The 13,461-nt window shown below is 35.4% G+C and overlaps 1 protein-coding gene across 6 annotated transcripts in view; it reads left to right on the forward strand.

The window, feature by feature from the left end:
- The first annotated feature begins 1,188 nt into the window (after window positions 1–1,188).
- qki2 (QKI, KH domain containing, RNA binding 2) overlaps window positions 1,189–13,461 on the forward strand; it is a 40,884-nt gene continuing 28,611 nt past the window's right edge. For 2 of the 6 annotated variants that reach the window (XM_051914205.1, XM_051914206.1), the window contains exon 1: window positions 1,189–1,931. In XM_051914205.1, coding sequence (XP_051770165.1) covers window positions 1,790–1,931 — 142 coding nt within the window. In that variant the 5' untranslated portion in view covers window positions 1,189–1,789. The remainder of the gene's footprint in view (window positions 1,932–13,461) is intronic. The other 4 variants (XM_051914207.1, XM_051914209.1, XM_051914208.1 and 1 more) reach the window with 4 other exon arrangements.

Genomic DNA, 13,461 nt, shown 5'->3' on the forward strand with positions numbered 1-13,461 from the left:
GGGTGCGAGGGGTGTGTGCTGTTAGTTGCAGTTCGCAACCTCACCACTAGATGCTTCTTAAATTTACACACTGCACCTTTAAAAAAAGTTAGATGAATATTAAGGTCGCATGATTTATCGCACAATACGAAAAATAACATTGAACTTAAACGCAATTATGGCTTAAACGCGATTCTTAGTGCAATTATGAAATCGCAAAGGCTGCGATTATTTTTTTATGCGCAGCTTGTCAATGAAGTATGCTAATCCATCTGAAAGCACTGCAAGTTTGAGTTTCACTTTTAACGTACATTTGAAAAAGCAACACGCGTCAAACATCTTTCCAGACATGAGAAGCATTTATTAACATCTTGTCCAACAAAAGACAATATTTAATAACATGTTTTTACTCAAAACTCACTTCATAACGACAGTTGAGCATCCTTCTGTGAGATGATGTGGCTTCTTACACAGAATAAAGCAGTCGTGTGTTAATCAATCAAAGCGTTTCATTCTTCTGTTTATTCAGCTACAGTGATATGATGCATGTTATCTTCTTCTGCGGCAGCTGATATTTGGAGTTTCTGCGCAAGAGCGCCCTCTGGCTTTCAGATGGAGAAACATTTACTACTGATCACAGAGCCGTACAGCTTTGACAAGCTGTGCATAAAATAATCGCAGCCTTTGCTAAATCGCGTGCGGTTTAATCGCGATAAATCGTGCAGCCCTACTATCCAACTAAAATGTTTCAGAAAAATGTAGAAATAATGTTTTTTTGTGCTAACGTTTTGAGAACGTTATTAAAGACCAGATAAATTTGAATGAATGTCCAAGGGTTTCTAGAAGAACATTTGTTCATAACTTAGAGAGAACGTTGCCAGAACATTAGCCACATTTCTGAGAATGTTCCTTGTTAGCTAGATAAGGATTGCGAATTGAATGTCCAATTACATATTTGCATATTCTCACTATTGCGGCATATTGTCTCAAACTGTAGGCTATTTTTAATGGGGATGTTTAATTAAAAATGTTTAACAACTATAGTTAGGCATGGCTGGCTCCCCATATAGCCTACAAAGATTCTGTAGAATTCACAATGACTTTAATTTAAGAAAAACGTTGTGAATGGGAGCTCTTCATCACGTTTGTGTACAAGTTTGTCTGTATCTGCGTGAGAGAAGGAGAGAGGCAGACTGTGCAGGTTTCTCCTCCCATTTGCGACTTCGCACGATGGCAATGTTGAGCAGTGTAGGGTTGATCATGATCATGTGACAGCAGATTTGGGAGAGAACGGCACTGAGCACAGAAACATCAGGCGCGACTAAAGGAGTTTCCACAGCGCGAGAGATAGAGCCTACAAGTGAACATTGCCCCTGCTTTAAAACCGTTATTCAAGTGCTCTGAAACACATCGACGGTCGGTGAAAAAGTCCTGGGGAGAAGCTGTTTTCAACAGCCTGGATAAGGAAAGGTTTGGTGGCGATAAAACGTACTCTGTAGAAGAGGAGAGACGCACAAATCTCAGCGGGCATGCGGGAGTTTTTGGAGTTATTTGACTGCAAACATTCTACAAGCAAATAAGAACTTTCGCGCAGATTCTTTTCGTTAATTGCGTCATCAGTTTTTTTAAACTGATGATTGAGGGTGATACAAAGTTGCAACTCTGTGTTTGAAAAGTAGCAACATCGAGTCAGAAGTTTGGAATAAAACGGAAAACATATCAAACCCCTCCGTTTGCGTTTTTGTAGGGGGCTGTCGTGTTTTCCCAAAGCTTGACGCATTTTTTAGGTTTTTTGGCCAACATTTTAAACATGGTTGGGGAAATGGAAACGAAGGAGAAGCCTAAGCCGACTCCTGATTATCTGATGCAGCTCATGAACGACAAGAAACTGATGAGCAGCCTGCCAAACTTCTGTGGCATTTTCAACCATCTCGAGCGACTGTTAGATGAAGGTGAGAGTTCTAGTATATATTTTATCAAAAGAACGAATGAATGTGTTTGGAAGAACTGCGGATACTCCCAGATGTATCCTAAATATGTCACTGTTGTATCTTGTTGTAAACAAGCTCTTAAGTTTGTTGTAAAAATATCTTTTGATATATTATTTTTATTCATCCCAGTGATTCGAGTTTTTTTTTATTCGTTATCGATTAATTTAGTAAGTAACCTTAGCAAGTAACGCTACTTTGTTACGCCAGTGGGTGGCGACAAGTGGGAGTCGTTTTGTGCGTATGATTATAAGTCTTTGAATTATTCACTCAGTGATTCGCTGAAAACATCGAGTCTTTCAGGGCCGAAACAAGTCACTTTTTTTAAATTTATGTGCTCTTGCTAATCTATGAGACTATGGACCTTAGTGTTTATGCGTCATACATGTTTCATAGAACACAAATAGCAGATTTATCACCTATGTTGCAAAAAGCTAGTCATGCTATGTCACGCTGTATTAAAGAGTCAAAAAAGTCATTTCTACACATAATCCTTCTCTTTATTGTGAACAAGATTAACTCTGTGCCGCCTCAAAACAACGACTTGTTCAGCGAAGGAGGCGTGTTCTTTCAATTTGTCCAACTAATAAAATAATTCTTCACAGTGCTTACTTTAAAGCTATTGGCTTGTGGTTTAGTCAGTATTTGAAGCCAGGGAAAAGGCTTTGATGTACGAAAGATATATGTTTGCATGGAAGCAAATGACAACGATTCGTTCACAGACAAGATTTATTAAAAAAAATAACTGATTTGTTCATGAACGAAAGAACACATTTGTTTATCACTACAGAAGTTTGTTCATTCTTTCAGCCTGTAACAATGATAATAACAATCATGCTTTGATGTTTAACAGGCTTCAGAAACATTTTAGACAGTATAATTTCTTCCCTAAACTACCATAGCTGGAAAAAGTTGTTGTTTAGTTTGCTCAAATGAATCAATTACATGACCTGGAAATGTCTCTAATCAAATTCAAACACACTGAGATATTTTGCAGCAAACTTATTAAATCAGCATAGATGCATCCAATCACAAAATATCATTACAGGCCATGGTGCAGTTGGATGATACTCAAATTTGGGGAACTGCTGGCTGTAATCGAGACTAACCTACTTGTTTGTTTTGTGAATTTAGAGATAGGGCTATTTTAACATATATACTACAGTGGCACTTCATCTGTCTAGGTTCTCCAGACCTGGATGGTATTGTAAAACAAGTTTTGTACTTAAAGTGAAAAGCTTGAGTTTGCTTAGAGTTGACGCACTTCTAACACGCTGCAGAACGCATGTAGCCAGCAGTTTTCCTCTGAGAATGCAGGGGAAGCTGAGGATGTGATAACAGAATCACTTCTCTCTTTCTCCTTCTCATTCTAATCATACAGCCCATGGCCCTGGCTTATTTCATTCTCAGTTTATTGCTGATAATCCAGTGTAATAATATAAAGGTTATCACTGCAATACTTTCATGGGGAGAGGGGTGATCTGTTAGATTTATATCCACTGTATCTTGCAATCCATATTAGAGTGAATTCAGTCTGTCTGCACAAAATCCCTCTAGATTCATCATAGCTCACCCATAGCTTTTGGCATGTTGAAGTATGTGTCATAAATAAACTCACAAAACTTGAGGGTTTTCAGTTCCTCTGTTTAGAGCTAATTTAGCCTTGTCTGTTCGTCGAGCAAATTGCAAAATGGTTGTAGCTCTTGAAATGTTGATTGTTAGAAAAATAGATGGAATTACAAAGCTTAGCTTTTTTTGATCTAGCTTTCTCCTCACTATCGCAGTGGGGTTCCAAATCACAAACTGCATTTTGTATAGCTTTATTGTCTCATATATTTTCCTTGTATGAGGATCCCAGTTCTGTCAGGTTATTTTAAAGAGGTTACTGTATAATAAGCTTGGTATTTTGCTTTTCACACACTCATTGTGTTTTATGATTCCAGAGAACTCAGTTTTCAAATGTGTTCATTTTTTACCTAAAATTCAAGTCAACATGACAGTTTCTAGTTGCTCTTATAGGTTCATCTCTGCATTATTTAAAGGATTAGTTCACATCTGAATTAAAATTTCCTGATAATTTACTCACCCCTATGTCATCCAAGATGTTCATGTCTGTCTTTCTTCAGTTGAAAATAAATTAAGTTTTTTGAGGAAAACATTTCAGGATTCTTCTCCATACAGTGGACTTCAGTGGGGTTCACTGGATGGAAGGTCCAAATTGCAGTTTCAGTGCAGCTTCAAAGGGCTCTACGTGATCCCAGACAAGTAATAAGGGTCTTGTCTAGTGAAACGATAAAAATAAAAAATAAAAATGTATATACTTTTTAACCACAAATGCTCATCTTGCACTGCTCTGCAATGCGCCACACATAACGTTGAAAGGTCACGCGTGACGTAGGCGGAAGCACTGCGGTAGGGCGCAAACAAAGCTTTTTTTTTTGTTTTTTGTAAAGGGCGTTTACCTCAATCTTTGCACGTTCACTTTGTAGACACTGGATCGGTACTTCTGCCTTCGTCACGCATGACCTTTGTAACATGATTACGTAATGCGTGCGGATTGCAGAGCTAGTGCAAGACGAGCATTTGTGGTTAAAAAGAATATACTTTTTTTTTTTTTTTTTTTTTTTGAAAATGACTGATTGTTTTGCTAGATAAGATCCTTATTCCTTGTCTGGGATCGTGTAGAGCCCTTTGAAGCTGCACTGAAACTGCAATTTGGACCTTCAACCCAGTGAACCCCACTGAAGTACACTATATGGAGAATAATCCTGGAATGTTTTCCTCAGAAACCTTAATTTCTTTTCGACCGAAGACAGAAAGACATGAATATCTTGGATGACATGGGGGTGAGTAAATTATCGGGAAATTTTCATTCAGAAGTGAACTAATCCTTTAAATATACTGTTTAGCAATTGTTCTTAGTGTGAACTGTGTTTGTATTGTAAATGAACACAAGTCATTACACATAATATTTGATAGTCTGCACTGTGGTGTGTTATTGGTTCTGGGTATTGTAAATCTCCAATGTTGGTTTTCCAAGTGCTGCTCTTTTTTTCTTCTCACTTCTTTTGTGTTCCCTCTGAGGAACATATATTCTGCTGTTATGCAGCTAATTGAATTATTTGAGTAATTAAGCCATCATAGAAGAAAAAATATCTGGGAGAGGATCCAGAAGCAGTGTTGAACCTCTCTTTGAAAACACTGGCTTTTCCTTATCTGATTTAGATATAAAAAGGGACTTCACAGCCCCAGGGGGACCTACTAGTGATTCAAAGATGAAGTTGTTGCAAAATGTGCTTTTTTGTTCTTTTTACCGTAACTGTTCTGTTGCCTCTTATTACTGCGTAGGATAAATAATATTGGGCTTGCGTCAACAACATTGCTGAAATGTTATTGTTGGAGGCACTTTCAATAAATAGGGTACAAAATGAGGCCAAAAAAGTGTTTTCACTAGTTTTCAGTAAATGGTCAGCAAAACAAAGTTCTTATCCTTCAGAAAATCTCCAACCTCAGGAGATCAAATAAATATATTTTTTTATAAGAGGTTTTATAACAGCCACCCCCAAATGCAGTTTAAAACCCCCAATTTCAATTTACTTTTTGTTATTTTCTATTAATAAAAGTTAAACAAACCTTGAAATTTAAATAGGCAAAATTTATAAAAACAAATCACATGGATCCCCAAATTTTTTTATTTTTTTATTGTATCATTACACGTTAAATAAACTTAAATTAAATAAACATAATGTATAAAATTAAATTAAATATACAATGTATAAAAATAAACTAAAATACTGGTGGGGTATCTTTTTATGTTTGTGTTTAAGTCTGTCACTTAAAATTAGTATTTTAGTCATTTTCGAAATGTCTCCATAGTGTCATGTATTTCCTAAAGGGGTGAAAGTTGCAAGCAAATGTGTTAGGAAAGTTTGAATTCGCACTGGTGCCTCTTGACCTCTGATTGTCCTCGCGTTATGGTCTTATCGGTTAAACTGTAAAGCATGGTGCTCTGGTCACCCCGTCCAAACATAGACTGGCACGTGAGCAATGAAGAGACGCTACTCTGACCTATATGCTTCATATGACTGTGACAAGGGCACATACACATTTGAGTAGAGCAAAGATCACATGATTCTTCATGAATCTGTCATCACTTCATGACTGTTAGAGGTGCTGAATGTTCCTCAGAAAGGGATCAAGTGTATGTGTGTGTGAGAGAGAGTATAAGGTATTAATGTGTGTTCCAGAAAACATTTTGTCACATAATTGTGTCCATGTTATTATTTAGCAAGTTCATAACTGTTCCATATATATATGCTCCCTTGAAATGTCTTTCAGTATGAATGCGTGGGAGTGAGTGTAGTTATATGACCTTTTCGTCTCAGAATACATGTGACATCCATGGTCTTTGATTTTGACTGCATTAAGCTATTACCTCCTTAGCTAGATCCCGTGACACAGACAGAGCGAGATGCAGAAAGTCTCAGGGGATCAGGGTATGGTTCAAGGGCACACCGACTAGACAGCTTCCCCCAAATTCTTGGAAAGTACTGTCAGGACAGATGTTGCAAAATTAACATGCACTAAAGGAATCCTTTTGAAAGACTTTTCTGTAGGGAACAGTTGAATGAAACTGGCTTAATTCACTGTTCAATGGAAAGCTCCATCAGGGAGTCACACCAGTTTGTGCAATTAGAAAATGTTTTATTAATAAATCAATATTTTAAATATTCAATATTTTATTTATCTATATTATTACATTTACACTATGGTTTTAAAAGTTTGGGGTCAGTTAGATTTTTAAAAAAAATACTTTTATTCAGCAAGGATGCATTAAATTGATCAAAATAACTTTTTTTTTTTTTTTTTTTTTTTTTTTTTTTTTATACATTGTTACAAAAAATATATTTCACATAAATGCATTTCTTTTGAACTTTCTATTCATCAAAGAATCCTGTATCATGATTTCAACAAAAATATTAAGCTGTTTTCAACATTGATGATAATAAAAAATCTTTCTTGAGCACCAAATCAGCATATTTGAATGATTTCTGAAGGATCATGTGACGATGGTTGCTAAATTGTAATAAATTACATTTTACAATATATTAAAATATAAAACCGCTATATTAAACTGCAAATAAATGGTGCAAATAAGAGACTTCTTTTTTTTTTTTTTTTTTCTTTCCCTTTTTAATGCCAGGTTTAGTTATTCAAAAATAATACAAAATAAGATGTTTAAGATTAATTTTTTTCTAAAAACCTTAAGACGAGATTTTAATTTACTCGGTTAAACACCTTTTCAAAAGTATCAACAGAATAAAACAAGTTCCTCAAAGAGGTAGAAATATTACAGTCCAGTGTTTAATGGACAGTGGATTCTGACAAGATGAACACTTTGGGGAATTTTCTCCTGATAGTAAAGTTATGTGTGAGTCCTGAGTGTCCTATCCGACATCATGTGTGGAAATGATTGGATCCCAGTGATTTATTAAAAGCGAATATATGTTTTGTCCCAATATCAAGATTTATTTTCACATAATTTATTGTTTAGGCACTGATCCCATTCCGTTTGCCATTTATTTGTATACATTTAATGTTGATCTCAGATCTGTGAAAGGTATAGAGCATTTTACTGGTTTTGATCATACTTCTTTGGCAGCACTGTCTGGAGACTTTTTTTCATTAAAAAAACTTACTGACCTCAAACTTTTGAAAGGTATTTTATATTTTATTATATTTATATTTTCCAGGACATGATTTTATCCATCAGGAATTTATTGGATCATATAAAGTGGTCACCTTGACAGGTGGTTTAAAAATAAGTTGGCTTAGTGATGTCTGCTGAAAAGAGAAGTCGTTTCAGAGGTCATCACAAGTTCTTGCATTTTGATTACAAAAACAAATGTTTTTCTATGGAATATCATTCAGAATTGGCCTCAATTGATTACTTTCCCAGGGAAAAGCTAAATAAATGCTTGTCTACAAAGTGATGTAACACATCTGGCTTTTGCTGGGGATTCCCACAATTAAGGGAATTGAGTTTAGGGGTGAATCTCAAACAATAAAGGCAAAAAATTGTTTTAATGATGTATAAATCTGACTAGATCTCCCTGACCACCATACAATTTTTCGCAATGGCCTTTCTGAATGAAACTGCTTTGTTTGGCAGTGGCAGACATGCCTGGAGCTAAAAAGTGACAGTCATAATGTCGTTTTCAGATCAAATCTTGGCTTCAGTGTCAATCCTCATGTCTTTTGTATTTGTGAAGGTGCTTTTCATTTGTCTGTGTGTGTCTGTTTTTCTGTGTCTGTCTCCCTTTGGCCGTTTTCTTTGATAAGATAAATGTTGATTATCAAGCATGTCAGTGATCTCATCAGTCTCCTGCTCTTTCCAGGCAGCTTTGCTTGCATCTGTAAATACTCAATACTTATCTCACCCTTAACTGCCAGTTTGCCCTGCAGTCGTCTTGACACCACCAGACAATCCCTCTGTCTCTCTCAGCCTAAACTTAATCAGCAATCATCCAATCACAACAGCACGTTACTGCTGACCATCACAAACCGAGTGATAAGCGCAAGCTGCGCATTCAAATTTCCTGATTGCTAGGAGAATCAAGATGACCTTGATTGAAAATTGTCACGTATGTGTACTCGCCCTCATGTCGTTCCAAATCTGTATACTGTTTTTCTTGTAGTCAAAAGAATCATTTGAAGAATCGTAATTTTCACCAATCATTACAATTCAGTCTATATTTATGTTTTGAAGTCAGTTTTGATGAACAAATCAAAGTCTATATTCTCAGAAAATCCTGCACTCTGCTGTAGCTTTTGAGTGAAAAATGGCGCCTTTCGGTGCTTCCTGTCAGGTTAGATGTCAGAGCTCATTAGTTCTTGTGGCACATAACATGACCAAACATCATTGACATCAAACTTAGCGTTATGTTAGATTTAAGAGCTATGGTATGATTTTCAGTGAAAAATGACTTAAATTTGTGTCTGTTTGTCATAGCTAGGGTTGGGTATCGAAAATCGATTCCAGAATTCAGAATACTTAAGGTCAGGAATTGGATACTTGCAATAAAATTAAAATTTAGTTTTCGCTTATCGATTCCTGTGTGCACATTTTGTGATTGTGACGCGAAAGAGAACTCAGTTCTGCACACGCACGCCATTTTCTTTGCGCGCACATGCACAGACAGCCGCCTCTCATATAGTGCGTGATACTGAATTGAGTTCTCGTACGTGTCTTCTTGCGCTTGAACGTACAAATACACACAAAATTGTCAAAATATCCTCAAACAGTTGGTTTTGTCTTAAGTAAACATAAACAGTTTGTCTAGCAGTAACGCATGTCTAACAGTATATATTGGATCCGTGCATTAGGTCTTAAAGTGACAGCAGCCTAATAAACCTGCTGCTGTCTAATTAATAATGTTAATCAAACAACAAAAGAAAAGAGAAAATCACTCACTGCTATTGATTTAATAACTTTTTAATTTTAATAAGCATTAATCAGTATTTTATTTATAAAAAAAGCAAACTATGCAGTGCTTTTTGATTACAATTTCTGTACCTGAAATTTGTTCAGTTGTATTTATTTGTGCTATTGTTAATTAGTTTATTTGTTCTTATTTTATTACTGTTTACTTGTCTTTAATAATGTTTGAAATTTATATTAGTCGGTCCAGTTGTTTTTGCTGTGGTATTTTTGTTAAAAACATAGGAAAATGTTATTGTTTAGGCTGCTGATTTTTGTTCATTCAAATCAGCTGCAACAAAATGTTTTGCCAAAAGACACAGAATAAATATTTTTGATGTTTGAGTAAGTGTTTTTAACTTACTGGAATCACAACTGGGAGTTGATAAGAATCTGAATCAATAAGCAAAATCAAAATCTCTAAAATTCAAAAGATACCCCACCCTAGTAATACATGGCTATCGCAATTATATTTTTTATGCAAGGAAGAGATGTCAACACAGCAAGCATTCAAGGTGCTGTTATTCAGGATCTTTTATGGACGATTCATTTAAGTCATAAGTTATTGGTTAAAATGACTGTAGTTGCAGTTGAAATATATCTGCTTTCACCACAAGTATTTGGTCTGAAGCTGAAAACAGTTTTCAGTTTGAAGATATATTGTCAGAGCAAAGGGAAATATTGTTCTTTGATGTACACATTTGTTTTTACACTGTCACTAACAGCCTGACAATTGCAGTAACTGTGGTGTCTGTTCTCTGTGTGAAAACGAAAGAGTCATCGGACAGTTTCCTGGCAGTCAACGATTATCCAGATGGTTTCACGGTTTGCGGTCTACTCTTTCATCCCTCTTGCAACCTTTTCTAGCTTTTATTTATTTATTTTTTTACCTTTCTTTATCACGTTTCCTCTGTTCATCTCAGCGTCTCTCATCTCTCCCACACTGCCACAGATGGTCAACTCCACTGTCTGCGTGTTAGGGACTGAAATAATCTGTTTCTGTTCCAAAGTCTTAAAACTCTCTGGTGCCTGACGTGCACTTTACCGTGGAGTGCTACATAAAATATTAATAATTAAATAAAAACAATTTTATCCAAGACTCATAAATCAGTGGGAACTTATTAGTCATTGCAGAAATACGAAAATATATTTGTTGTGATTAATTAGGAATGGGCATGATGCATGAGTAGCCAATAAAACAGCAATATTGTGGAATATTATTACTTTTTTTTTTTTTCTATTTTAATTAGAGCTGCACGATACATCGAAATTTTCAAAATATTGCAAATGTACATATGATATGCATATCGCAATGACTTACATAACTGAATGATTTTAATATTATATAATTCTAAGTGTTAGGTTGATGCAGACAGTAGAGAATAGACTTGATAATAAGCGAAATACACACAGAAAGCCACCTCTCAGACAGCGTGTGATCCATATTTCAGTTCTCTTCCACAGCTTATATGGCCAAATAAACAAAATTATATCAAAATCTTGGTGAGTATTTACATAAACAGTCAGTTATGTCTGAAGTGGAGTAAAGGTTGAGAAAGTGCGCATGTAACAATATGTTTGATTCTTGCAGCTCTTAAAGTGACAGCAGCCTAATTAACCTCCATCTCTGTACTGAATGTTAATCAAACAATAAAAGACAAAGAAAAAATCACTCATTGCTCTTGATGGAATAACTTTTGTAGCTTTAATAAGAATCAGTGTATATTTAATTTAAACAGTGAAGTTTTTTATTTTTACATTTGATTATCCAGCTTCTGTTGTTAAATAAACCTAATGTATGCCTACTGAACCCCTAAACATTAAAATGACACTTACTTTCTATGTAATGCTAAAGTAAAACACTGCTGTTCACTTTCAGAAGTTGTAGGGATGCTTCTCACAAAAAGAATGTGAAACATTTCCATTATAATTTTTTTTATATAACTTAAAATATAATCATATTGCATATCAAATATCACATTATTTAATGAGTTATTGCATATTGTGTTTCTTTTTCAATGTCGTGCAGCCCTAATTTTAATACTATATTTTAATTTATTCATGTGATTGCAAAGCTATCATTACTCCAGTCTTCAGTGTCACATGACCCTTCGGAAATCGTTCTAATATGCTGATTTGGTGCTCAAGAAACCTATCTTACTATTATCAATGTTAAAACAGTTGTGCTGTGCTGTAAACTAGACGCAAGTACTTGCGTACTTGGATGATATTTCTGTTAAGTATTTGAATAGACAACCTTCCATAAAAATGATTTGTTCATACTATGTGTAGTTGTTTTTCTTGTTATCTCCGCTTCTGTTGTTTGTATGAATTTGTGTGTGTATGTGCACACATCTTTTCAAACCTTATGTAATGACGCACACTATGAAGCAGTGTTTGGTTGAGTAACCGCTTTGTCTTTATCCAGCGTCCAGCATGGTCTGGAGACCGCCAGCTCTCACAGGCAACAATACTTTTGTTCACTAAACGACCAAGGAATGTGTCTGACATCTCACATTAAATCACACTTGTTTTCCTGCCAGCACATATCTCTGATTTCCAATTCTTTGTTTTAAAAAGTCAAAAGTTTCAGAAAGTCTAAAAACTGCATCCAAATTTGCCTGTTTGAAATTATGATATAGGTGCAAACTTTCCATGGCTGACACTGAAAGCGTGAAAAATACTAAAGGTGTCAGAAGAAGTAATTTAAACCAGACGCATGACCGTGTGTCATTAGTAAATAACAGCAACTGAATAGGTTATCTGTAGCGCTGGGTGTTTAGAGTGCAGGATCTGCTGGCATTATGGAGGTGATATTTATGTCTCAGTGATGTAGTGGTTGCTCGCTCGCAGCCATACCAGACCAAGTGTATCATACTGTAGTATTGGACAGCTAGACTCAGATGACAGTAAACAAACACAAACTGTAATCAGAGTCGTCTCTCTCTCTCTCTCTCTCTCTCTCTCTCTCTCTCTCTCTCTCTCTCTCTCTCTCTCTCTCTCTCTCTCTCTCTCTCTCTCTCTCTCTCTCTCTCTCTCTCTCTCTCTCTCTCTCTCTCTCTCTCTCTCTCTCTCTCTCTCTCTCTCTGTCATACACACATGTAAATGATGGTCTGCAGCAGCAGTAGGAAGGACGATCTCACTGTCTGTGTATGTAGTGTTTTTCAGTGTTGACCAGTCGCCTGTAATGTTTGTTTTTAGTGCACTAGAAGCTTGTGCTAATAACAGTCAAACTGGGGGTGGAAAATTATATGTCTTATGTCACCTCAGCTGTTCTGCAGAGAAATTATATATGGTTAAAACAGATAATAGTATTTTTTTTTTTTTTTTTCTAAATTTGCAATTTGTATTTGTTCTTGCATATTGTTGTTTTTATGTATTTTTATTTTAAATATGAGGAATTACCATTCCAACCAAATTGTGATTGTTTCTATGTAGATCCAAAATGTTTAGTGTTTTCACTTTGATATTTAGCCTACTAATTGAACACAAGGAATATTGATTTTAATATCAATATTGATCGTTTTCATTTGCACCAATATATAACCCAATATGTAAAAGTATTTTTTTCAAGATTAATTTTTATTAATATGTTAAAAATATATGAAAATAGCGTTCAAAGAAATCTGTGAAAATTTTTATGTGATGACGCAAACAAATAGACTTTTTAATCTATTCTTTGAAATGGACAACAGACAGAACTGATTCCTGGAATTGAGTCAAGCTCGCCCTTAAAAAGCTATTTAGTTTGTTCCTGAATTTTAAAACATCTAATGACACAGTGTTAAAGGGATAGTTCTCACAAAAAAAGGAAAATTCTGTCATCATTTACTCTCCCTCATGTTGTTTCAAACCCATTAGACCTTTGTTCATCTTTCAAACACAAAGATATTTTTTAATATTCTCTCATCATTTCTGTCCATCCATTGAAAGTCCCTGCAACCAAAGATTTAAAGGGGACCTATAATGCCCCTTTTACAAGATGTAATATAAGTCTCTGGTGTCCCCATAATG

This window comes from Ctenopharyngodon idella, chromosome 12, assembly GCF_019924925.1.
Source record: "Ctenopharyngodon idella isolate HZGC_01 chromosome 12, HZGC01, whole genome shotgun sequence".
In the NCBI taxonomy this organism is placed as follows: domain Eukaryota; kingdom Metazoa; phylum Chordata; class Actinopteri; order Cypriniformes; family Xenocyprididae; genus Ctenopharyngodon; species Ctenopharyngodon idella.